The sequence below is a fragment of the Myxocyprinus asiaticus genome, chromosome 46, assembly GCF_019703515.2.
Source record: "Myxocyprinus asiaticus isolate MX2 ecotype Aquarium Trade chromosome 46, UBuf_Myxa_2, whole genome shotgun sequence".
Taxonomy (NCBI): Eukaryota; Metazoa; Chordata; class Actinopteri; order Cypriniformes; family Catostomidae; genus Myxocyprinus; species Myxocyprinus asiaticus.
The window spans coordinates 4461228-4489213 of NC_059389.1; the positions used below are offsets into that span (position 1 = coordinate 4461228).

At 36.1% G+C, this 27986-nt stretch overlaps 2 protein-coding genes across 3 annotated transcripts in view; both read right to left on the reverse strand.

Moving 5' to 3' along the window:
* Positions 1-3793, reverse strand: part of LOC127435800 (mitochondrial glutamate carrier 1-like) — a 35885-nt gene extending 32092 nt beyond the window's left edge. Inside the window, exon 1 of the mRNA XM_051689512.1 lies at positions 3675-3793. The gene's annotated coding sequence lies outside the window, so the exon portion shown is untranslated. The remainder of the gene's footprint in view (positions 1-3674) is intronic.
* Positions 3794-4076: 283 nt separating this feature from the next.
* Positions 4077-27986, reverse strand: pidd1 (p53-induced death domain protein 1). 2 transcript variants are annotated; one of them, XM_051689510.1, is made up of 17 exons: positions 27809-27986; positions 22305-22370; positions 21423-22197; positions 20891-21304; positions 18662-18820; positions 18400-18448; positions 17935-18136; positions 14948-15097; positions 14647-14820; positions 14237-14384; positions 13873-14008; positions 13502-13652; positions 9631-9754; positions 9361-9476; positions 9013-9120; positions 8526-8704; positions 4077-5675 (listed from the first exon to the last, which is right to left on the reverse strand). In XM_051689510.1, the coding sequence occupies exons 3-17, from the start codon at positions 22075-22077 to the stop codon at positions 5441-5443; spliced, it is 3000 nt and encodes a 999-aa protein (XP_051545470.1). In that variant the 5' UTR covers positions 22078-22197; positions 22305-22370; positions 27809-27986; the 3' UTR covers positions 4077-5440. The 2 variants fall into 2 exon arrangements, with proteins under 2 accessions (XP_051545470.1, XP_051545471.1); XM_051689511.1 differs by lacking the exon at positions 22305-22370.

Sequence of the window (27986 nt, forward strand, 5' to 3'; positions counted from 1 at the left end):
TGACTTTAAGTTCATCATGAATGGCCCTTCAGAAGCAATAATTAATACACATGTAGAGACAAAACATCATCAGGGTAACACATGTGACACTAAAACATGCAAAAAACATTAACTAAACTACATCAAATGTAATGCAGAAAACCCCAATAAGAAACAACTATTCCCATAAAACATAATGAAATGTGATGGATAATGTAGGGACTATTGGGATTTTTGTTTTTCACCATCATTTTAACAACAGTTTACCATAAAAAGTACATGTATTCCCTTATTAAACATAATATACATTTTGTATGTTGTATATATGGTTATTATATTACAATTATATCTATATTTTACCGTAAAATAACATGTATTTTCTTGTTAAATATATTATAATTTTGTACTGTATATGTTAAAGGTGCTGTAAGCGATTTCTTCATGGAAAGGAATGCAAAAAAATGTCCTACTTCCTGAAAGATATTAATGAAATAAGTGTCGTGAGATATCTCACCTGTCTCTGTGACAGCTCGAGACTCTGTAAACAGCAAACAAAAAAGTGTCCGCAGCCTCTGACGCTTTCGACCTGTCAATCATTCTGCACGTTCTCACTGTATTGTAGTTGCAGCGAATTATTGAGGCTTAATGCCATTTTTATGCCATGTTGTTCATAGTAGTTGTCAGTTGAGGGCGCTATTTAGCTGCTGTTGTTTTTAACAGCCGTTTCTGCATGATTTTGGTCTCAATAAAGATGATTTGGTATCTTTGGACTAGTGCTGGGTTTTGGAAAGAGGGGAATGGCTATTTCAACAGCTCAGTCTCGTAGAAGTAGAACGGCTAAAATCGCTTACAGTAACTTTATATTCAGTACCCGTTTACCAATTCAAATAAAATACTGTAGCATTTTTACATTCTGTTACCGTTAAAATTACAGACCTTTTTTACAGTGGTGGTATTTACTTCTTAGTACTAGAGGTAGACGATATGTCTGTTTTACCGAATAATCGGTGCCGATAGTTTTTTGGAGGAAATATCGGTTATCGGTTATGTTGGATGCAATCCAATTACAAAGTAATTAGTTACTGCAATCTAATTACTTTTTATTCAAATAAAGTAGTGTAATGCACTACATTTTAATTTCTTGTAATTTGCTGTATCTAAATCTTTCATCATTGACAATATTCATATGTTTATCCTCACTTCAATGCATATTTTATTTTGATTAGATAAAATGTTCTACATTGAAGCGAGGGCACGTAAAGAAAAATGTGACTATATGGAAACGTGCCCCGTCAGCACATACTTCATGTCTCCAACATTGTATCTTCGTAACCTAATTCCTCATTAAACCTCATCTGGTGAATATATAGACTATAAAAAGCTTAATTCGGTAAATACTTACATATAGCGCATTGTGATGGAGCCAAATCTCTGTCATTTCAAAATAAGAATCCCTTTTGTGTTTTGGGCTTGTTTACAGTTAAAAGTCCCGCGTTATGCACCAAATCTTCATTTTTTTTCTGGATATTATTGGGATTTGGTTGAACAATAAACTGCATCTGGGACTTTATTCATTTTGGACTCTTGTAGCCTCTATGTCTGTGCCCGTCATAGTAAGGAAAAAACGAAACATTTTTAACATTCTATAAATTGATTTTAAAAACTATCGGCCGATTAATCCAGGGTTTGTACAGATGCTTCAAAGTTAAATTCAAGGACTTTTCAAGCACATTTTTATTTGTTTTCAAGGACTATGCTCAAGATGTCATTAAAACAAATTCATTATTTGTTAATTTTAAATAAATATATTTTATTAATTAAGTTAATTTATTTTTATAAAACACCACGTATTACAAATACAACATATCTCAATGTGCATCTTTAACTACACATTCTCACACTAACAACTCTTGGTTCATTGTAGTGTGCTCCCTAAAAAAACGCACTTTGCTTTTCAACAAAAGTGAATACTTGGGTCCATAAACAGTAGTCCAAATGATTCATGTGTTATGTTCCATGAACAGACTTATAACAACAGATTTATGTGAGGAAATGACCGAAATTGCAAATGGGTCATTCTCAAAAACAAAAAAACAAAAAAAATGTGACTTTCCAATGTACAAAATATTGAAATTTTCCATTCCGTTCAGTTTTTTGCCTATAAACGCTGAGGGTAAACATTTTAAAACATGTTGACATTATTTTTATTCATAAAGGACAACTTAGCTGTTGTTCTTTCTTTTCTTATTTAATTCTGTTTCACGAACGAAGCAAGTTAACACTAATGAGGGTTAAATAGGTTACAACACCACATTCTGAGGTTTCAATGGGGTACAACACCAAATATTTTTGTGTGAAAATATTAGTTAAAATGTGAATTAATAACTTTTTAACATGCTGGGAAAAAAATCACTATATGCATATTTAAGCAGCCTCTGAAATTTGACCTTAAATATTATTTTCCACTACTTTAATTATTTAAAAAATAATAATTTTACATTGATAACACCAATGCCATGAAATCAAGGGACATACATGCTTTTAAATTATTTAAATTATTAATAATAATTTTGTTTTGCGTTTTTGCAGCCTTGCACTAATGCTTGCATTAAAAATAAGTACAAAGTAAATAACTTTACATGTCATAGAAGTGGTGTACATGATGAAGGGGACAAGGATTTTTTTCAGGCAACTGACAATTTAAAATATATTTGAGTCAAGGCATTTCATATCATTAAAGGTTAGGTTATAGAATGACACCTTTATTAAAAAAAAATACAAATAAAAAATTTAAATAAAATAAACACACACACACGCACATGGTAGTATATGGTACGTGGCGTCTAAAATAACTCTGCTACTGAGAATCCTTTGAGAAACTCTCAAGAGCGCGCACGGCGCAGCGAGAACGCGCACGCGGTCGCGACCTGATGTGGGTGATCCGAGGCATGCTGGCAGCTGGGCTCTGTACACACATACAGTATGTATTAATGCCGCCTCTGGGAGCGGCTTTCACGAGTAGAGGGGCTTCGCAGCCGCGTCCGTGGGCCCGGTTAATCCGGCGGGGATCAAAGTGTATGCACAAGCCCAAATCTCTCCACATGACCAATATTGAGCAAAGTGGAAAACAGCCAGCGGCGGCGAAGTAAAACGCGTACCGCTAAATGATGAAAAACAGATGTTTGCGTGAAGAACAGAGTTTGCACAGGCACGCGCACGACGCGTCAAACTGTCAACGTGCTGCAAGTGCGCGACGCGTCAAACAAGAACGCGTCGTTTAATCCTCACCGCGCGCGTACGACGCGACATACTAGAATGCACACATTAATTTTTGTCGCGTCAGAAAACCGCGTCTGACGTAGTCTTTCATGTGCGTTGCCTTTCAGACGCGTTCTTGCGTCACGCCGCGATGGGGAATCATGTCTGACCACATAACGGAAAAACGATCCGCAGCATCACATTATAAATGAACCGCTGTACCGAACGCAGTCCCGTTATTTCGTTTTTTCCCCTTATATATTTACCTTAAACACGGTATCCGTTCAGCTGTTATATATTTATATATATATATGTGGACTGCGTTCTCTTATGCAATATCGCAAGTATTAATAATAATGCACACTGCAGAAAAAAAAAACCCTCGTGCAAATAATACATCATATAATCCCTTTTAAGAGTGTAACAGCACTACATACCGGATTCCGCTGTTTTGTCCCGTTACACCGGTTATTATGGGTTTATCTGATGTTTCTTCTCCGGTGATAGTGTGATAACAGTTAAAGCTGCCGGTGTTACTCCCGTTCGTGTCTTTGGAGGAAAGGGAGGGAGCAAAAGCACGACACGTACGGGATTATAGGAGAGGAAGAAAGAGTGTTTTTGTCGCCATCTGTCGGTGCGTCCGGTCACTGCGCCCTCAGATTTTTTTCCTGCTGTTTTAGAAATGTAAACGCGGTGATGACGTCATAGCTGTGGCATCACGGTGACCTTGAGCTATATATGGGATAAGATAATGTTGGAGTGCACCTTTCTGAATTGAGGAATATTCCATATGTTTCTTGTTTGTTTTTTTGTTGTTGCATAAAACATCCTGAGGCGAATGAAAATCATCGATTCAGTAATTTAATGATTGTATTTTGATGGTGCAGATATTTACAACACTGTGATGGGGTGAATCTCACAAAACTCATATTTGGTTATAATGTCAATAAAATAAATTAATTAAAAAATAAATTGTGTTTTGCTTTAAGAAAATGTTTTAGGACAATAGGAGATTATTTTCATGACAATTAACCACATTGCCCCTTCTCACTACTGTTACGTATAAAAAAAAAAAAAAATTGCAATGATATATTATTTACATTTTAAAGTATTTTTACATTATGGTAGTATTTGTTACGCTGCCTTAATGCCGATTTTTATAATAAAAAAATGTATAACAGTATTTTTTTACTTTAATAGTTTTTTTTTAATACTGTATTGCAGTAATGAGAATCATCATTTATTACAGTTTTTGGGGTAAAATGTGCCTAACTGTCCTGAGAATAATGTCAAAATGCAAACTTGAAAGGAAAAAAAAGATCTTTAAATTGTAAAAAAAAAAAAAAAATTTTTTTAAATGTATTTTTATTAAACTTTAATATTTTAAATAGTATAATATAAAAATAGACTTTAATTTATGCTCTTTTTTAATAATAAAAAGTCATTGCAGAACATAATTTTACTACAAATATAACAATAATTTAAATTAAAAATAATAATAATTTAAAATAATGGAAATAGTAAAAAGAGAAGAAAATTGAGGGGGTAAAATATACTTAATTGTCATAATAAATAATATAATACATTTTATTTGTCCTACATGAAGGCTTCACTTTCTTTTGCATAATATAATTTCTCCTTTGTTTCTTTTCATTTTGTCGTGAAGTATGGCTATTTCTTGACGAGCTTTGTGAGATTCACCCACATACAGGAGAAAAAAAGTGCAAATGATCAAATCATTTTGAATGTTTCTTGGTTTAAACACATAAAAACATTTAACAAATATTCATGGCTCATTTGGCACAGTTTAAACATGCTAAATTGTCATTACAAATGAAACACATCTGTGAGAAACTGTGGGTCCTTGTTAGGCACGAGAGAGATAGACAGAGAGAGAGAAGACATCCTTCAGACAGACAGCTGCTCTGACACACAATGACTCTGTCTTGTGAGATGAGGCACTTGATGTCCATGTGTTCTGCTGGTGGGAGTTTGTCAAGTCCATCACCAGAAAAATCATCCTCACTCATCCTCATAGTTCATACAAAAAGGAAAATTCTGCCATCATTTACCCTCATCTCATTCCAAACACATATGACTTTCTTCTGTGGAACACAAAAAAATACATTTGGGTTTGGAACAATATGAGGGTGATTAAACAATGACATTCATTTTTCACTTTCAAACAGAGTGTGTTTGTGTGTCAGCTGGACGGAGTGTCTGTTGAGGTAGTTGGTGTCTCCAGTCCGACCCTCTTGAGTGATTCTTCATACTTCCTCTTTCCCAAAGTTACTATGTCTTCCACTTCCTCTGCTAAGTCCCGCCTACCATTGTCCACCAACGCTTTCATAAGTCGTTGCACCGCCCCAGGCCCTGCCCCCTGCTCCCCTCTCGCCCAATGAAAGAGCATCGCCAATACCTGGGCCCCAAAGTTGTCCCTGTCAGAAAATAGACAGGGAGATGGCATTTTATTTTCATTATCATATACATTTTTTATCATTATTTATTAATATTATGTGTATACTTCACTTGCATTTTTGCTGCTTTATTTTACACTATTTTATTTGAACACAGATGTGCTGCAAACACTTTTGAAATATGGATATACATTTTTTGTCATGCCAATGAAGTACAGAGAGATAAAACAGACAAAATTAAATAAATATGTATATATAATTAAATAATTAAACATATCATGAAAGGCTGTGATCAGTACATAAAAATACAATTAAATGTGGGAATAAATATATTTTATTTTATTAGTTAATAATTCATATGTATTAATTTTATTATTTTAATATATTATTTTTACATTTTATAAATGTAATAAAATGTAATAATTATTTATTTATTGTAACGACAACATTTCATGATGATAAACTATATTGTATTCCTTAATAAAATAAATTTTATTCCATATAATTATATACATTATATTGCTATATTCATACATATTAAAAAAAATTAATAAAAAAAAAAATTACATAAAAATACAATTATATGTGGGAATAAATATATTTTTTACTTTATTATTTAATAATTTATGTATTAATATTTATTCATTTTATTATTTTAATATATTATTTTTACATTTTATAAATGTAATAAAATGTAATAATTATTTATTTATTGTAACGACAACATTTCATGATGATAAACTATATTGTATTCCTTAATAAAATAAATTTAATTCCATATAATTATATACATTATATTGCTATATTCATACATATTAAAAAAAAAATAATAAAAAAGAAATTACATAAAAATACAATTATATGTGGGAATAAATATATTTTTACTTTATTATTTAATAATTTATATGTATTAATATTTATTCATTTTATTATTTTAATATATTTTTACATTTTATAAATGTAATAAAATGAAATATTTTTTTATAGATTATATAAATTATATTGCTATATTCTCACATAATACAAAAAATATATATATATTTTGTAAAGACAAAGAGATGAACAGACTGCAGAAAAGGACATAGTGTGTGTCTGTGTGTGCATGCATTCGAGTGTGCGTGTTATCTCCTGCAGTGTCCCAGATGGCTTAGTGAAGGGAGAGAGATTAAAACAAACACTCAGAATTTTCCTCATGTATGCATCACTACAGTCTTATTCTGTCTGTCCTCTATCACTAATTTCACACTCTCTATTGCTCTTTCTCTTTCTCTGTAACACCTTTCTAAGAGGTTGTGAGGGATTATACAGTGTAAACACATCCGTGATTTAGCAGTTTAGGAATTAACTGGAACCTGAATGACATTTTATTTCGTTACCAATTCTGGAGTGCCAATTTGGAAACATTTTTGTGTTAACCCAATTAATTTAAACAAGAAAAAAAAAAAAAAAAAAAAAAAAGAGGTCTTCAAAATCTGGGAAGCAAATTACGAATCATATTGTTGCGAAGACTTCGCTTATGAATATTAACAAGGTCACAACTACAGTGTTTGGTAACCTTCCTTGAGCATTCTCACAATAGCAGGATTCTTAAATTCACATATGTGACATTCACAATGTTGCAATGAATCACAATGTTGCGTTAAGACTTTTTTCCCTGCAAATTTTGTGCACTATTTGTATATTATTTATGGGGGCCTGGGTAGCTCAGTGGTAAAAGACGCTGGCTAACACCCCTGGAGTTCGCTAGTTCGAATCCCAGGGCATGCTGAGTGACTCTAGCCAGGTCTCCTAAGCAACCAAATTGGCCCGGTTGCTAGGGAGGGTAGAGTCACATGGTATAAACTCCTCGTGGTCGCTATAATGTGGTTCGTTCTCGGTGGGGCGCATGGTGCGTTGAGCGTGGTTGCCGCGGTGGATGGCGTGAAGCCTCCACATGCGCTATGTCTCCGTGGCAACGCGCTCAACAAGCCATGTGATAAGATGTGCGGGTTGACAATCTAAGACGCGGAGGCAGCTGGGATTCGTCATCCACCATCCGGACTGAGCAAATCACTGCACGACCACGAGGACTTAAAAGCACACTGGGAATTGGTCATTCCAAATTGGGAGAAAAAGGGGAAAAAATCCAATAAATAAATAAATAAATGATTAGGGCTGTCGATTAAACACATTAATTCAGTGCGATTAATTATATAAAAAATAACGCAATTAATCATGCACTCTGACCTTAATAAGGACAGTTAACCTTCATGTTTTTACGAGTCTCAGTCAGCAGGGGGCAGTAAATGCAGCTCCAGCTGAACAGGCACATCTTGCACCATCATCCATGCAATTATCTAATCAGCCAATCGTGTGGCAGCAGTGCAGTGCATAAAATCATGCAGATACGGGTCAGGAGCTTCAGTTAATGTTCACATCAGTCATCAGAATGAGGAAAAAATCTGATCTCAGTGATTTTGACCGTGGCATGATTGTTGATGCCAGATGGGTTGGTTTGAGTATTTCTGTAACTGCTGATCTCCTGGAATTTTCACACACAACAGTCTCTAGAGTTTACAGTTCTATTTAACATTATCTCATCATTTGACAAGAGGCTTCTGAGGACAGCGAATGTAATAAAACTTATTTACCAAAAATTGGCCATTCTTTATTCCTCAAAATTACTGAAAGAATCATAAATAAGGAATCGTAAAATGTAATGAAAACCCAAATTGAAATCTGTAAATTCCTGGTTTGTCAAAGCCATTTTTAATACACTGGAAAATCTGTAATAAGGCAGTCCTAAAATAAATGCATTTAGGTTAACAGTGCCATCTGCTGGTGGGCTCTGCTTCACACACCCTGCCAGCTCTGATCTAATGTAATGCCCACCTGTGCTGGTTTCGGATTCGTTCCAGCTGGTCATAGTTGATGCCCAGGCTGATGCCGATATTCTGCCACTCCTGGTTGATGCGTAAAGAGATGGACAGCAGGTTGGTTTGTGTTAGATATCCGCTTTCTGGGTCGCCAAGATTCAGCTCGCCATAGATGCTCCCTTCACAATCTGCACTCTGCATACGTATGCATAAGAGAAGACGCTTTTATCTGTCATTGGTTTCATTTCACAGATTCTAATTCTGCCCAAAATGCTGAAAAATGTCTAGAAATGATGTTTTGAACACATAAATTATGGCTAGTATTAAAAGTGATCGATAGATCTTTGAAATAATCTGCTGGTGGTATCCCCAAACTGAAAATGCAGGAACTGAGTTTAGACTTTGTACCGAGAATAAACGTCCTTCTCAAACATCTTAGTGCAAAGTTCAGTATAGTGTTCAGAACAGAGCCATAATGTTTTAAATATTTCCAGATGTCTTACAAGAAGTCTGAGGGGTAACGTAGCCATCCACTGGTTGTCATGACCTTTTCTTTTATGAGCCACTTCCTCTGGAAGATCACTGGGCACTTCACCCCTGTAAAATGACACCTAATGGGACACATGTGTTATTACAAGTGTGATAAAGACAATGATCTGTAACAACACTGAAGCATCACATTCTCACATATTGCACCAAAACAAGGGTTTTAAACTTAGCCTGACAGGTAAAACCGTTCTATTGATAATTTCGGAGCCTATACAAACACATGCATAAGACTTCATAAGAGCCTTTAGATCCAGTTTTTTTAATATTGGACTGATCTGACAACTATAAATCACCCATCTCACCTGTCCTCTCACGGTGCCCTGCTGTGGGTGAGTCGGGCACACATGGACTTCTTTAATGTTCTTCAAGTGAGAGTAAAAGGTAAACGAGAGTCTGCCTTCTTTACAGTCAGGACGATCTGAGAGAACACAATCATTACCGTATAACTAAATTCTGGCATCATATTGCATTGTACTGAATTCCGTTATTAAGACAGATTCATATGTTTGATAGTGCGTGTATAGGTTGCATTGTGTGCGGGTTTCTTGTAATGATGGTGTGTGTTGGTCCACCTGCACTGATGTCAATCCCTCTCTCAAATCCAGCAAAAAACTGCTCTCCCTCCAGCAGGATACACAACTCTGATGGCTGAGGACCTTCATATTGTTCAGAGAGAGATGCCAGCCTGCTTTCAGCCTAAACACACACACACACAACTAACAAACTTCTTTCAGAACCCTACAAAAATAGTTTTGAGCAAAAATTAGTTATTTAAAGCAATTTACTTACATTTTTTTAACATAACACTGCATTGGCTTTTTGACCCATTTCACACACCCATCTAAATCAAGCTTTTATTTTGCCGTTTCTGTGCGTTTTTTATGGTAATATCTCACCTCCGGATAAGCAGTTCGCTACATGGCCCAGTGAGATTATTAAACTCCAGAAAGCTGTGATTTCATTAAATACATATTCAGTGCATCCGGAAAGTATTCACAGCGCTTCACTTTTTCCACATTTTGTTATGTTACAGCCTTATTCCAAAATGGATTAAATTCATTCTTTTCCTCAAAATTCTACAGAAAATACTCCTTAATGACAACATGAAAGAAGTTTATTTGAAATCTTTGCAAATTAAAAAAAATAAATAAATAAATAAATCAAATGTACATAAGTATTCACAGCACTTTGCCATGACACTCAAAATTGAGCTCAGGTGCATCCTGTTTCCACTGATCATCCTTGAGATGTTTCTACAACTTGATTGAAGTCCACCTGTGGTAAATTCAGTTGATTGGACATGATTTGGAAAGGCACACACCTGTCTATATAAGGTCCCACAGTTAACAGTGCATGTCAGAGCACAAACCAAGCCATGAAGTCCAAGGAATTGTCTGTAGACCTCTGAGACAGGATTGTATCGAGGCACAGATCTGGGGAAGGGTACAGAAAAATTTCTGCAGCATTGAAGGTCCCAATGAGCACGGTGGCCTCCATCATCTATAAATGGAAGAAGTTTGGAACCACCAGGACTCTTCCTAGAGCTGGCCGCCCGGCCAAACTGAGTGATCGGGGGAGAAGGGCCTTAGTCAGGGAGGTGACCAAGAACCCGATGGTCACTCTGACAGAGCTCCAGCGTTTCTCTGTGGAGAGAGGAGGACCTTCCAGAAGAACAACCATCTCTGCAGCACTCCACCAATCAGGCCTGTATGGTAGTTTGCCAAAAGGCACCTGAAGGACTCTCAGACCATGAGAAACAAAGATTGAACTCTATGGCCTGAATGGCAAGCGTCATGTCTGGAGGAATCCAGGCACCGCTCATCACCTGGCCAATACCATCCCTACAGTGAAGAATGGTGGTGGCAGCATCATGCTGTGGGGATGTTTTTCAGCCGCAGGAACTGGGAGACTAGTCAGGATAGAGGGAAAGATGAATGCAGCAATGTACAGAGACATCCTTGATGAAAACCTGCTCCAGAGCGCTCTGGACCTCAGACTGCTGCGAAGGTTCATCTTCCAACAGGACAACGACCCTAAGCACACAGCCAAGATAACAAAGGAGTGGCTCCGGGACAACTCTGTGAATGTCCTTGAGTGGCCCAGCCAGAGCCCAGACTTGAACCCGATTGAACATCTCTGGAGAGATCTGAAAATGGCTGTGCACCGACGCTGCCCATCCAACCTGATGGAGCTTGAGAGGTCCTGCAAAGAAGAATGGGAGAAACTGCCCAAAAATAGGTGTGCCAAGCTTGTAGCATCATACTCAAAAAGACTTGAGGCTGTTATTGGTGCCAAAGGTGCTTCAACAAAGTATTGAGCAAAGGCTGTGAATACTTATGTACATGTGATTTTTTTTCATTTTTTATTTTTAATAAATTTGCAAAGATTTCAAACAAACTTCTTTCATGTTGTCATTATGGGGTATTGTTTGTAGAATTATTAGGAAAATAATGAATTTAATCCATTTTGGAATAAGGCTGTAACATAACAAAATATGGAAAAAGTGAAACGCTGTGAATACTTTCCGGATGCAATGTATAGTCTGTATGTTACACGCACTGTAGAGTGCTCTGCTCCCTTTCATATACAAGACACAGAGCGTGTGATAGGAAATATTGCAATTTTAATTTGATTGTGCAATCAAACATTAATTTTCATTTTTCAAATACAGAATGCTCATTCCGTGATATTCCGTGTTTGTCAATTATTATGACTGGATTCCGTGATTCCCATGTGGGTTTTCCGCATCGTGGAAATCATTGGGTTCTACATGTGTTTACCGTGGTATAAGCAAACTCAGATTGCAGCATTATTAAAAATTAATTCACATCCTGAGGTGTAAAGGCCGCATAACCACACTGTGAATGACTTTTTTTTTTAAATCTGTGGTTCAACCATTGTCATTGTCTTAAGTTTAAAACTCAAACGTTTTTATAGTTAACATTACAGCTATGTTGGACTATTTCCTTGGAGTGAAGCAGAGATGACAGCAAATGAGCAGAGAATGTACGTGATAGGGCTTCGTTCATGACAGTCAACACGCAGCAGCTAGGACTCTTTATTTTGAAATGTTTGCACTTCACTGTTTCCAGCTGCTCATTCAAACAAATAAGGGATATAAAATGTGCACTCCTACAATAATTTAAAACATATATTGTTTACAATATAAACAATTAAAAAGTAAACATTGTCATATTTCATCAACACTATATCATCATCATCAACAGTTGATCTTTAGTGATCGCTTGTCATAAATTTCCGATATGGCTTAATGATTGTGAACTGCTCTGCAACAGCTGGAAACACTCACAAGCCCCCGCGTGCTTCGAGAAAACGAAGTGCAGCGCTTTCACTTTGAAGGACGTAGCGCAAGCATTTATTTAATGATATCGTATTCTTTTGAAGTTTGATAATCACATTAGTTCACATCACGGTTCCTGTCTTTCCGCCCCCTAATTTAAGACCTCTTTAAATATAAATTAAGACTTTTGTTGTATCATTTAAGATATTTAATATTTTTTTATGACCTTAAACTTTGGAAAACTGAATTTAAGACATTTTAAGATTTTTTAAGGATCTGAGGGAACCCTGTTTAGGCCACAGAGTAACATTAAAGGAACTTAAAGAAACTATCGGTAACTATCGGTGTTGATTTTTGCGATAACTGAAAGTCCTCTATAGTAAATATTCACAGAATTAAGCTTTTTATAGCATATATATTCACCAGACGAAGGTTTTAGGCCACAGAGGAACATGGCGGAAATTAAAGAAAAAACTGTCGGTAACTATCGGTTGATTTTTGCCGATAACTGAAAGTCCTCTATATGTAAATATTCACCAAATTAACCTATTTATAATCTACATATTCACCAGATGAAAGGTTTAGGCCACAGAGAAACATGAAGGAATACTGGCAGCTATCTGCGTTTATCTTTGCTGATAACTGATAGTTCCCAAAAGCAACCACCGGCACCGATTAATTGGTAAAACCGATATATCGGTCAAACTCTACTTCAAACAAATAGAAAAAACCAAAAAACTTCACATTTGTTTTCAAACATTTTGCAGAATGCAACACATTTTGAAATCAATATGACTTTTCACACGGAGAAGGGGGCTCTGTCAATTCTGAATGTCCTTGAGCAAATATTAAAGCTTCAAAATACTTCAGAAAGAGCTAAGTGAATCACAAGGTTTATGGTAAGTTTTAATGCAAAACATTTCCTCCCGTGTGCTGTTGTAGACAAACTGAGATCCATTAATGCATTGAGATTCAGTTTGTAATTGCACTGTGACTCCCTGAATTCAAATCAAATCAAATCGTGACATGCCTAAAGATTCCCACGGCTTATTAATCAACACAATCATTCTAAACACACAAATACACAAACATTATGACTGCCTGCTAATAAAAAGGCTTTATAAACACACATACACTCTCACCTTGTCAGATGGCAGGCACTGTAGTAGAACCTGTGCAGGGTCTGTTTTTCTCTGAAGCACCAGGAATCGAACCCGGAACTGTTTCAACCGGTGATACATCTTCCTGACAACCCCACTAACACATCTGTGAGTGGTGTACCACAACCAGTACCTAGACACACACAGATTGTTGTTTGTTTGTCTATCGGTGGCATAATTTTGAGTCGAACATGACAAATGTTAATTCAGTAACTGCTCTCTGATTCAGTGAGTCAGAGTGATTCAAACCAATAACTTGAGAGACTTTTTGATTCGATATTTAGATTTTTGATTGATATAGATTCAGTGCTATAGATTGTATATAGCGGTGTGTGTGTACAGTATACTCTTACCATGAGAAGTGTGTGATAGAGAATACAGCATAGATGTGTGTGACATAAAGAGACACCTGAGAGGTGACGTCAGTCCAGGTATGTGCCGTGGGGTCGCCGTGCATCAGGTGCAGGCGGGAAATGTCCACCATGTGTCCTGAATGCACACATATATGAACCTTAAAGCGATTGCACACCCAAAAATGTCAATATAGTCACTGAAGTACACACTTGGCACATTAATGCCTAAAATATAATGTAACCTCTAATGTCTGGGTATTTACATTTTTCAGCCATGAATGAGAATCTAATAAGCTTTAGAGTTGTTGGTCAGTGTACAAACAGATAAAAAAAAAGAAACACTGGCAGACATGTAAAGCAGTACCAGTGACTCCAGGTGGCAGAGGGATCTGCACTCTGATTGGCTGAAGGAAGTGCATACTGGGAGTTTGAGAGAGGCATAACAGTGGGCTGGCACTGGCCTGAGGGTCTCCGGTCAAGTCCTGCACCTCAGACAGCGCCACCTGCAGGACCTAAGAGAAACACCAATACATGAACACACAGAATCTATTCGGGTTAAACAATATATTGGTGCGCTCTGTGACCAATACTAATTACACCTAGTCACTCCATTAAAATAATGATCAGCTTTTGTATCGGGCAAAAAATATTTATCTGTGCATCCCTAGAAACTAGCGCTCCTAAAATATTAAAAACAGCACAATAATCACACTTGACTGATTAATCACAAAAATCCTTGCATAAGCAAGGGGTGTGGTATTTTGTGGTACAGACCTGCAGTGTGACAGTACGTGTCTCTGTTGTGCACTCTGGAGGAAATGTGAGTTTGATTCCTGGGTCAAATTGAGATACCAGCAGTGCCCCCTCTGGAGACACAGAGCAACTGTCCAGGAAAGGACGAGAGACGGCCACAAACCAAGAAAACTGTGATACACTGCAGCAGGCCAGCTACACACACACACACACACACACACACATATTACATATTCATTAATGCTCTCAGCATCATTAAGGGAAGTTGAAACAAAAAAATAATCAAAATGTCGGACCGAGAGAGAGTGAATGATTTGCTCACCCGTGCTGGGCGGCCCCCTGGCCTGCAGCTGTGCCTCTCACTCCCCCTTCTGGTCAGGGTGGGAAGTGTCGTCCACGACTGACCATCAAACCTGCGAACTGCAACATTGCCTTTCCGTGTTTTACGATAGGGAATACACACCTCTACTGGCTAGATGACGGGGTAGAACACAAAAAGAAAATGCTACAATTATTAATTACATATGTGTATAAATTAATTAATATTATTATATTCATTCATATAATATTTTTTGTATCCATCATCTATATAATAGTTGAAGTCAGAAGTTTAAATACACTTAGGTTGAAGTCATTAAAACTAATTTTTTAACCACTCCACAGATTTAATATTAGCAAACTATAGTTTTAGCAAGTCGTTTAAGACATCTACTAATTTTTCCAACAACTGTTTACAGACAGAATTTTAAGACACTTTTAACTGACTATATCACAATTCCAATGGGTCAGAAGTTTACATACACTAAGTTAACTGTGCCTTTAAGCAGCTTGGAAAATTCCAGAAAATGATGTCAAGCCTTCAGACAATTAGCTTCTGATAGGAGGTGTACTGAATTGGAGGTGTACCTGTGGATGTATTTTAAGGCCTACCTTCAAACTCAGTGCCTCTTTGCTTGACATCATGGGAAAAATCTAAAGAAATCAGCCAAGAAAAATTGTCGGACCTTCACAAGCCTGGTTCATCCCTGGGAGCAATTTCCAAATGCCTGAAGGTACCACGTTCATCTGTACAAACAATAGTACGCAAGTATAAACACCATGGGACCACGCAGCCATCATACCGCTCAGGAAGGAGATGCATTCTGTCTCCTAGAAATGAACATAGTTTGGTGCAAAAGTGCAAATCGATCCCAGAACAACAGCAAAGGACCTTGTGAAGATGCTGGAGGAAACAGGTAGACAAGTATCTATATCCACAGTGAAACGAGTCCTATATTGACATAAAGCCACTGCTCCAAAACCGCCATAAAAAGATCTTAATTTTTGGAGAAATGTCCTCTGGTCTGATGAAACAAAAATAATTGTTTGACCATAATGACCATCGTTATGTTTGGAGGAAAAAGGGTGAGGCTTGCAAGCCGAAGAATACCATCCCAACCTTGAAGCATGGGGGTGGCAGCATCATATTGTGGGGGTGCTTTGCTGCAGGAGGGACTGGTGCACTTCACAAAACAGATGGCATCATGAGGAAGGAAAATTATGTGGATATACTGAAGCAACATCTCATGACATCAGCCAGGTAGTTAAAGCTCGGTTGCAATGACCCCAAGCATACCTCCAGAGTTGTGGCAAAATGGATTTAGGACAACAAAGTCAAGGCAATGGAGTGGCCATCACAAAGCCCTGACCTCAGCCAGTGAAATTTTGTGGACAGAACTGAAAAAGCATGTGCGAACAAGGAGGCCTACAAACCTGACTACAAGTTCTGTCTGAAGGAATGGGCCAAAATTCCAGCAACTTATTGTGAGAAGCTTGTGGAAGACTACCCAAAATGTTTGACCCAAGTTAAACAATTTAAAGGCAATGCTACCAAATACTAACAAAGTGTATGTAAATTTCTGACCCACTGAGAATGTGATGAAAGAAATAAAAGCTGAAATAAATAATTCTCTCTACTATTACTCTGACATTTCACATTCTTTTTTTGGGGGGGGATTCCGCATGCCCAATTCCCAATGCACGCTAAGTGGTTAAGTGGTTGTGGTGTAGTGACTCCCCTCAATCCGGGTGGCAGAGGACGAATCTCTGTTGCCTCCGCATCTGAGACAGTCAATCCGCGCATCTTATCACGTGGCTTGTTGAGCGTGTTACCACTGAGACGTAGCACATGTGGAGGCTTCACACTATTCTCCGCAACATCCACGCGCCCCACCGAGAGTGAGAACCACATTATAGTGACCACAAGGAGGTTAACCTAACATGACTCTACCCACCATAGCAACTGGGCCAATTTGGTTGCTTATGAGACCTGGCTGGAGTCACTCAGCACACCCTGGATTCGAACTTGCGACTCCAGGGGTGGTAGTCAGCGTCTTTACTTGCTGAGCTACCCAGGCTCCCCGACATTTCACATTCTTAAAATAAAGTAGTGATCCTAACTGACCTAAGACAGGGAATGTTTTCTACGATTAAATGTCAGGAATTCTGAAAAACTGAGTTTAAATGTATTTGGCTAAGATGTATGTAAACTTCTGACTTCAACTGTATATGATTACACTTAATCAACTATTTAATATAAGACGTTATTAAAATTATGTGATTATATAATATGTTTATGTAATAAAATATTTATAATACTATATCTATTCATTTACATATATCTATTCATTCATATCATATTAAATATATACCTATTAATATTAATATAATAATATTACTATGTTTGTAAATTAGTAAGCAAAAGTAATTCAAATATTTAATATAAAAGTTTATTACAATCACAATACAATTGTTATGTAATTATTTATTTATATAGTATTTATAATACTATATCTATTATTTGTCTATTTATGTACTATCTTTTTTATATTTACTTATCTATTTATCCATATAATATTAAATATATACCTAATAATAATTTATGATGATATTACTATATATTACTATATTAGTAAATTACTTAAAAAGTAATTAAATTAAATATTTCATATAAAATGTTATTAAAATTATGATATAAATGTATGGTTATTTATATAATAATATATTTATAAAACTATATTTGTTTATTAATATTTATGTATGTATCCATATAATATTAAATATATCCCTATTAATAATTGAATATTTACAGAACATATTAAAAATATATATAGTATAATTTTTAATATTAATATATTATAACACAGTATCTTTTTTCACATTGTGCAGGGGGCAAATATAAACAAACACTCCAGCAATATTTTGTAGTGTTTCTTTAAAAGGTAAATAATTATATTGTTTTAATTGTACAAACTGAAATCCTAAAAACACCTTTTCAAATGTGGATCCGTGAGGAAGAAGCTCTAACTGGCGACTCAACAGGACGTCATGCTCCTCTAGCCACACCCACTTCTTGTCTGGTCTTCTCTCCGCCCACTTGAGTTGTGTGACTATGCTTACGCATCCCCGTGGAAACAAGAGCTCCGCCCCTCCAGAAAGAAACACGTGACAACCAGCAGGAGATACTAAAAAACTGATGAGCAGAAAAGACATTGGTTACATTCAAAATGGAATACTAGCATCCTGCACCATTTTATTAAAAATAATATGTGAAACAGAAGCATTACACACCAAAGACTTCAAACGCTACATGGAGACATAAATTAGAATACTGTCTGCAGTGTACAAACCGCAGAAATAGAAGTAGTACTCTAGTATGCCATTCCAAATATAACCGTAGTCATACAGTATCTAAGTGTTGAATGTTTAAGCGTGTGTCAAGTGAACTAAGTTCACCTGTGTTGAAGTCCAAGGTGAAGTTCTGGGATCTCAGAATCTTCCAGAACTGTTATAAACAAACAGTGACACTAGGATCAAAAGGGGTGACCGATTGATCAATCAATCATTTAACCAATCATAAAGAAGTAATGAAACAACAAAAAAATCCAATTAGAATGTATGATGTAATCTTAACAGATCATATTTGTTTTACGAATATTTCAATACAATAATTCAATGTAAACGAGACATAAGTTTAGCAATGAGAGTTTATAGTGACCTGGGGTCACGGGGGCAAGCGGTGGGGGGGTAAGGGGTCGGCCCAGCGGGTTGTTCCTCAAATCCAGTTTGCCGAGCTGCGGGAGGGAGCGCAAACATTCTGGAATACTCCTCAGCTCATTACTCTGAAGAAATAGCTGCCTCAGAGAGCGAAGAGATCCTGAGAGAAAAAGAGAGAGAGGGAGAGAGAAAGCAATACAGTCAGTTCCATAACTAACATTGACCAATGTCTAATGATAAAGACTCATGATTAGATCTTTCCTTCAAAAGCTACAGGACTCATTGAGAAATAAGAGTGAATGAGTCAGAGCCGTTTATACCTAGAACAATCGTCTGTCTTGGGTGATTAGGATGTTGATTTGCTTTAAACCTAATGGCAAAGTTTAAAGCATTATTACAGGCGAGTAAGAATGGCAGTCCTTAGAGGCATTAGAGCACATTAGTGTTTTTTTTACACTTCAATTGTACAGTAAAGTGGTCACATTTATTTCTGACCACCTCCAAATGTGGTATCGAGTGATCGGATCACAAAACGCTTTGGACCCGTTTACACATGGATTTAGAACTGTCCACTTGTGATCAGATCAACTGTAACAGATGTTAATACTAGGACTGTGCAATTTAAAGGCATTGCTACAATTTAACGATTTTATTGCGATTGTGATTAACTGTTCAGCCCTAGTTAAAACCAGAACACAGTAAAGATTATAAGATAATTGGATCAAGAATGTGGGATTATGGGATACAAATTATGAGAAAATAGGAAAAAGATCATGCGATTATAGGGTAAAAATTATGGGATTATATGGTAAAGATTAAGGTACAGAGATTATGGGATTGTAGTGTGAAGATTATAGGCTAAATATTATGGGGTAAAAATTATGGTATTTTAAAGTAAACGTTATTGTATTATGGGGTATATTTTATGGGATTATTGGGTAAATATTATGGGATAAAGAATATGGCATTGTACTATAAAGATTTTGGCATAAAGATTATGGGGTCAAGATTAACGGGGTAAAGGTTATGAGGTAAAAATTATGAGATTATAGGGTAAAGATTATGCGATTATATGGTAAATATTATGGTATAGAGATTTTTGGGATTGAAGTGTAAAAATAATGGGATTATTGGGTAAATATTACGGGATAAAAAAATATGGGATTATTAACTAAACGTTATGGGACAATGAGGTAAATTTTATGGGATTATAGGGTAAATATTATAGATTAGGTAAACATAATGGAATTATCGGGTAAAGATTATGGGGTAACAATTATGGGAATATAGAGTGAATATATTGGGATAAAGAATATGGGATTGAACTGTAAAGATTGTGCCATAAAGATTATGGGGTAAAGATTAATGGGGTAAAAATGATTGAATAATAAAGGAAAGGTGTTGGGATTATGAGGTAAAGGTTATGAGAGTATTGGGTACAATATTGGGATTACAGGGCAAATGCAGTATTATTGGGTATATTACAGGATTATAGGGTAAATATTATGGGATTATTAGGTAAAGATAATGGAAATATGGGGTAAATATTATGGAGTAAATATAATGGGATCATAGTGTAAATATTATGGGATTATGGAGTAAAGATTACAGGGTACATTTTAAGGGATTATAAAGTAAAGGTTATGGGATTACAGGATAGATATTATGGGATTATAGTGTAAAGATTATGGGGTAATGGTTATGGGATACATGTTATGGGATTAAAGGGTAGATATTATGGGATTATAGTGTAAAGATTATGGGGTAATGGTTATGGGGTACATATTATGGGATTACAGGGTAGATATTATGGGATTATAGTGTAAAGATTATGGGGTAACGGTTATGGGGTACATATTATGGGATTACAGGGTAGATATTATGGGATTACAGGATTGATATTATGGGATTATAGTGTAAAGATTATGGGGTAACGGTTATGAGGTACATATTATGGGATTACAGGATTGATATTATGGGATTATAGTGTAAAGATTATGGGGTAACGGTTATGAGGTACATATTATGGGATTACAGGATTGATATTATGGGATTATAGTGTAAAGATTATGGGGTAACGGTTATGGGGTACATATTATGGGATTACAGGGTAGATATTATGGAATTATATTATAGTGTAAAGATTATGGGACTGTGGGGTAAAAATTATGTGGTAAAATTATGGTATTATCCAGTAAAGATTATGCATCTGTGTGTGTGTGTTCCTCACCCAGAGTTTCTGGTAGCACTTTGAGCCTGTTATTGGACAACTCCAGTGTTTGTAGGTCCTGCAGTTGACCCAGTTCTTCTGGAAGACTCTCCAGCCAGTTAAAGGACACGTCCAGCTTCTCCAGCCTGCAAAGGAGCCCCACTCCCCGGGGCAGATCCGCCAGCCTGTTCCCCATCAGGCTCACCAGTCGCAGGGATGCCAGCGCCCCGAGGTCCTCCGGAAGAGCTGTCAGATGGTTGTGACACAGCAGGAGCTCAGAGAGATGAGAGAGAGAGAGAAGACAGGGAGGAAGAGAGGAGAGATGATTGAAGGAAAGATCCAGGTGAACAAGGAAAGAGAAAGAGGAGATGGATGGAGGGAGAGAGGTGAGAAGGCCGGGGAGAGGTTCGCCGTGAATGTCATGGAAACGGTGTCCTTGTGATGGAGACAGGAAGAGCAGTGTAATAAAGACAAAGAAGAGAACATAAACACGTGAAGTCATATAATAGATAGACAGACAGACAGACAGATAAGATAGAATGTGTGTGTGTACCTCTGATAGCCAGTGAGCGCAGCTCTGTAAGTCGGGGCAGCACACTCAACGCTCTCTCTAACGCCCCCTCGTCTTCTGATCCTAGTCTGAGGTACTGCAGGCCTCTCATGCGCTCCTGTGCATACTCCCATAACACCGGCAGAACCTCTCCTCCACCCCGATACACATCCAAAACCAGCCGCCCCTCTGCCAGCACGCCATCCAGCTCCACCAACGGAGGCAGAGGAGGAGAGAGAGAGGGAAAAGAGGAGGAAGAGGACATGAACGGGAGAGGGGGAATGACAGGGGAGGGAGAAGAGGGCGTAGTGTCGGAGATAGATAGAGCCCAGGTGTCTGTATGGCCCGAGGAAATAGAAAGAGGTTCAACATCATGCGCCTGGATCGTTGGTCTTGTCAGTCCTGATGGTGGAATTTCATCCATGTGTCCAAAATCCATCTTCAGAGTTGGTCTTGTGTCCAAGATTTGTTTTCTGCAGGGAGCAGGTGAAGCCTTTGTAATGCTTGAATGGACCATACCCACGTCTGTCCCTGTCATCGCCCTTCTTTTATCTGAAAAACAATCATAACTGTCTATATTTCCTTCTTCCTCTCTCCTTCCATCAACTGTGGCGGCCCACCCTTCTTCCTCAACCGGTTTATTGACCTCTCTCTCCATCTATTCCCTCTTTTCTTTCCTTCAGCCCCTCCTACAGACAACATATAGTGAGAAAAAGGAAGGAGCTGTGGTGGGATCACATATCTAGACTGGCCCTCCATGTCCAGACAAGCCCCTGCACTGGAGTGACAAAACATCATTCAGAGAGAAAGAAAGGTGTTAATTGGAAATGCTCAGAATCAATCATAAACCAACAATGAAATGCACAATGATTAACATTCATGCACCTGTGCATCACCAGTCGTTATAAACATAGAGGTCAATGATGTGACGCTCATTTTTTTTGTCCATGTCTAATAAATGATTCAAAAATACATTAGAAATACAATTCACTCAATACAATTACTTGAATACACCTCTTCAATGATGAACATGTTCATGTTCAATTACTGAGTTTAAAATCATTTTGATATTTCTTCTGGGGTTTAACCCTTCCTTGGTCTTATGGGTCAATTTGACCCTTTTGAATTTTGAACACTGATTTACATCAACTTAACTTTAAGTTTTCAACCTGAAACTTCATGACATCCTCCACAGAGGTGATCAGGACCTGGCAATGTCATTTTTGTTTTTAATTTCATGTATTTATACAAAAAACTACAAAAAAAGTTCCTATTTTGTCCTTAAGAGTCAAACTGACCCTTTTTTATGTTCAATTTCAAAGCTTGTAATAAAGGCTCTGTTTGATCTATCTCTCTACTTTCGGACTTTAATCGTTTGCCTAGGTGCCAGCTAACACTAGAAAAAATATTTTTTTTCTCTATCACCTTCTATCACAGTATACAGATCTGAAAGGTAGGGGGAGCCCCATCTCCACCCATAGACATTCAGTCTTTTTTGAGAAGCCTCACCATAAAATTGATGAAAAAGGTAAAATTGTTATCATAAGAACACTCATACTCATAATTTCACACACACACAATTATGGCTGAAATGATTAGTCGACTTTATCGACAACGTCGACCAAAAAATAGTTGACAAATTTTCGTTGTCAAATAGTCGTTTGAGCTCATTTAACGTAACATGAGATCGAATTAAACTCTAATGATGATGCGAGAGAGCAGCACTGCAGTTCACGCCTGACTGAGGAGAGAAAGAATTACACAGATCACAGTCCAGATGCACTCTAAACTTTCACAACTTCAGGTGATGCAGATCACAAAATATGAGGGAATTATACAAAAATACAAAATAAGTAAATACAGAAGCACTCTCATTGTAAAATAATAATTAATTATAATTTTATTTATTTATCGCACATTATACATTTGCACATATACAGTGAAATTCTTTTTTTTTTTTCACATATCCCAGCTAAGCTGGGGTCAGAGTGCAGGGTCAGCCATGATACGGCACCTCTGGAGCAGATAGGGTCAAGGGCCTTACAAGGGCCTTATTCAAGGGCCCAACAGTGGCATCTTGGCAGTGCTGGGGCTTGAACCCCCAAGCTTCTGATCAGTAACCCAGAGCCTTAACTGCTAAGCCACCACTGCCCCTAAGTGGAGCTGGAGCTCTTTAAAGGAAACACCCCGGCGTTACATCTTTAATGCAGTTATATTTAATGCGTTATAGCTAAATACAGTTCAAATAATATGGAAGCAGGTCATGTAAATAACTACAAACTCTGAAACTGGCATTTCTCTGTGCGGTCAGCACCTCTTCTATGAGTTGTGTGAATGTCCCGATCTAAGGGGGAGAGATTGAAACTACACCCGGCTGATGCACACTCTGTCACGGGACGCTCATCCTTCAACGCTTAATGCAGCAAGATTATAACGTGATGGCTTGTGACTTATTGAATCATAATATATGTGTCATTGTGCATTTCTTATCATGAAGAAAATTGTCCATACACAGCTTTATTAATAAGAGAGAGTTTGTTTTTTTGTGAGTTAAAGATGGATTGAAGTGAACAGAAAGGTGAGAGAGTCTTCTCCCCATTATACACTGCAACAAAATATGTTCTTGATTTGTTTTTGTTTTGGCTTGTTTTCTAATATAAATATCTAAAACTCTTTTAAAACAACGTACATTTACTTTAGCAGCTACTGCAGAAGAAAAAATTGTTATATGAGAATGTTGAATATAATATTAAAAATACAAATATTTTAAAATATCTAAAAAATATATAAGATATTTAGACTTGCTTTTAGAGAAAAGATCTTGAATATAAGTATATTTTGTCTTTACTGCACTCACAGAAGAATAACCAAATGAAAAAATACACTTATATACAAAATACACTTTTATTTAATATACAAACAAGATAAAAACTCTTGATAACAATGGGATTTTTTGCAGTGAATTTCTTCACTGAATTAAACTTAATAAAAAGTATTTTTTCCCCTTTTAAGTCAGTGAATGTCATTTAAAAGTATTTTTAAAAGATGATTTTGTCCTCTTTATTGTTAGTAAGCACGTTTAATACAAACTTTTAAGTCGGGCACAAGCTGAATAATCGGTTAAGAGCTAATGATTAATCGTTGCAATAATCGGCGAATAGTCAAATAACTGTTCCAATAATCGTTAGATTAATCAATTATCAAAATAATCGTTAGTTACAGCTATACACACAACACATATGCACAGACACCCACAAACACTCATTGACAACAGACACAAATGCAAACACAAGATTTTTTAAATATATATATATTAATATGTTAATATACACTGTTAATTCAGTTCATTATATGTTTATTAAATATTCGACATGTACAAATGAGATATAATAAACAAATAAACACCTTTTTAAAAAAGGAGAATAAATGCAAATTTAAATTATTAGTTATTGGATTATTTTGTTCAAATAATCATCAATAGAGTCTCAAAGTGAAATTGTGAACAAAAAATCTCATGTTTGCTCCGATCACTGCTTCTGTAAGCCCCAAATAGCCACAAACTCTATATCAGAGCTTACCCTAGGTTGTTTTCAACAAAATGAGTCTATTTTTACTTGTCTCTCAGCTTGTTTGGGTAAATAATCCAAGGTTATGTCTCAAATGTCCAGAAAAAGTATTATAAACAAATCATCATTTGAATATGTTCCTGATTATTGAGGATAAAATGTTATACACCTAAGGTTCTTAGCTTTCAAATGACCCCAAGATCACATTTGTAGTCCACTCAGAGGCCGAGATATTCCACAAAACATGGTGAAAGTGCGGGGCTACACAAAAAAGACTGGCTGTCTATGGGCGGAGTCACAAACCATGTTAGGGTGCCCCCTGCTTTTAAGATCTGCTAAAATGTTTTTCTAGTGTTTGCTGCCATCTAGTGGAATGATAGCTTAAATGTAAGGAGATCGGGCAAACAGAGCCTTTATTACAAGCTTTTGAAGCTTTTTTAACAAGATATTTGAAGCTGTGTTGGGGCTCCCCTTGCCTTTCAGATCTGTTTACTGTGATAGAGAAAAATATTTTTTTTTCTACTGTTAGCTGGCACCTAGACAAACGATTTAAGACCAAAAGATAGATCAAACGGATAGATCAAACGGAGACTTTATTACAAGCTTTTGAATTTGAACATACAAAAGGATCAATTTGACGCTTAAGGACAAAGTAGGGCCTTGATCGTAAGAGACCAAGGAGGGGTTAAAGTCACCAATGTCATGTGATGTAACCATCCAGAGACAGTAAAATAAAAAAAATCTAAGTCTCATTTAAAGCAGAAATTCTTGAAAAAATAAAATAAAGAGTTGTGCTGAATAATCTTTTAATATTATTTGTTAAGAAAATAAGCAGTGGAAATTTTGTATTTAAAATTGTTATTAATATCTGAAAAACTTTTCTCCACCAAACCAAAGTCAGGTGGTGTAACCAACATGTAGGTAGCAATTTTGTTGTCATGTGAAAAAAAATCATAAAACAGAGAAGACCTCTTTAAACCTGCAATACTGTGTGTTTTAAAAACAAAAAACAAACTAAAACAAATATATATATATTTTTTTTTACATATGTATGAAAAGGCACATTTTGTTCAGGTCATTTGGTGTAACCATGAGAAAACTTCTTGATATTCTTGAATTAAAAATTCATAATATTTGTAAAAAAAAAAAAACATATGTTTGAAAACTTTTTTGAAATTAATGATTAAGTTGTGTACACTCTCATGTATTCAAGGTATTTCAAGTATTTTAATACCTTTTACTTGAAGGTTACACCACATGACATTTTTAAAGTCAATTGTTTTGTAGAAAATGCTATAAATATTGTTAATTTTTTTTTTTTTTTTAAACAACATGAACTCAAAGATTACATATCTATGAACTTGACACAAGTGTTTTAATCTAGATTTTAAAAATATTTCTCACTTTTATCACCACGGACAACCTTATTTTTTAGATTATGCGAGATATTTTCAGTTCCATAATCAACAGACAGCCGTGAAAATAAATAATACATATTTTAAAATAAATAATAAATATAAATAATTTTTATTTTTTAGTGAACTGTGTTGAATATTATAACAATTATTGTGTAAAATAAGTGTTCTTTTCATCTAATCAAATTTATGTGCATCTTATTTGCTGTCATTAGCAGTGTTGGGTGTAATCTGATTACAAAGTTATTAATTACTGTAATCTAATTACTTTTGTAGTCAAAAAGTAGTGCAATGCATAACATTTTAAAGTATTGTAATCAGATTACAGTTGCTGACTTTCAAAGTTAATTACTTTTAACACATCACTTGGGTTACACACATTTCTAAAATAATATTATGTATGTAGAAACCATTTAAAACATGTTACGTATGTCTCTTTATGTTTCTGTGACAGCTGAAGGGACAATGTTGTACGTTTGTAATGGATTACTATTTTTGAGTAACTTACCCAACACTGGTCATTACGATGTATTATGAATATATAGGCATTATATCGGCCATCAGCCACTCAGCTCTCTAAATATTGGTTTCGGACATATATCATATTAAAGGTGCACTCAGTAACTTCTTGCTCGTGTCATCTTGGACTTACAGTGACACCTAGTGGTGTGGATGCAGCATCATTCAAAATCAATAGTTTTCAGTTACAGATGCCATTGAAGATATTCACTATTCACAATCAGCCATGATTCATTTAATCCAAGACTGAAAGTGTCCAATAACAAGACGGTTACTGAGATTAAGTGGGTAGTATTCAGCTGGTCATGTGATTTTAAAATGGCAGCCTCCATGAGGGCGCCCCTCCCCATTGTAGAATAAAACAGCTTTTATAAAGTTACTGATATGACTAGTGTCCTCATATCTTGTTAATGCTAATGATTTTATATAAATGTTTCAAAATTACAATTAATTTCTTTAGAAGTTTTTTTTAATGGGGAAAAAATTACTGAGTGCACCTTTAATTGACCACTAATCACTACATTTATTAAAGTTTACCATGGTAACCATAGTTTGCGCCATAGTACAATACCATTACTACAGTACAATAGATTATATAGGATATCATTCAACAGTGCATTTTTTGATGACCGATTTACAGCAGTTTTATAACAATATCTATGTATCTATGTTATTTTTGGAGGAAACTATGGTAACCATGGTGGATTTTTTCATTCATTCACGTGACTACACATGAAAACTGGCAGAATTTTTATTTGTCATAAAAGCTACATAATACAAGTGCTGGGAAAAGACTTTACGGAACTTTCATACACCAGTTTAACTCATAAATCATGTTAACTAGTTGCAGACTAACTAAATGATCACTAAACTTATGAAACACACTTACACATCTGGAAGCGCGCGTTTCTTGATTGACGTCACGTCTTAAAACAATATACCGCCTCACGCATTCTATTAAATTAGAATGTATAAAACTTAAAACAAACACATATGGTGCGTTTATATATATTATATACGTATCACGAGTTCACTTCCGTGTTTCCCGCACATGTTTGTGTTGACAC

Coding starts and splice junctions, on each gene's coding strand:
- pidd1 (XM_051689511.1), bottom strand. CDS start 22,077: ATGGAGAGAGAGGTCAATAAACCGGTTGAGGAAGAAGGGTGGGCCGCC. Junction 9,755..13,501: donor AGTGCCTGCCATCTGACAAG/GTGAGAGTGTAT, acceptor GTGTGTGTTTAG/GCTGAAAGCAGGCTGGCATC. Junction 8,705..9,012: donor CGTTACCCCTCAGACTTCTT/GTAAGACATCTG, acceptor ATACGTATGCAG/AGTGCAGATTGTGAAGGGAG.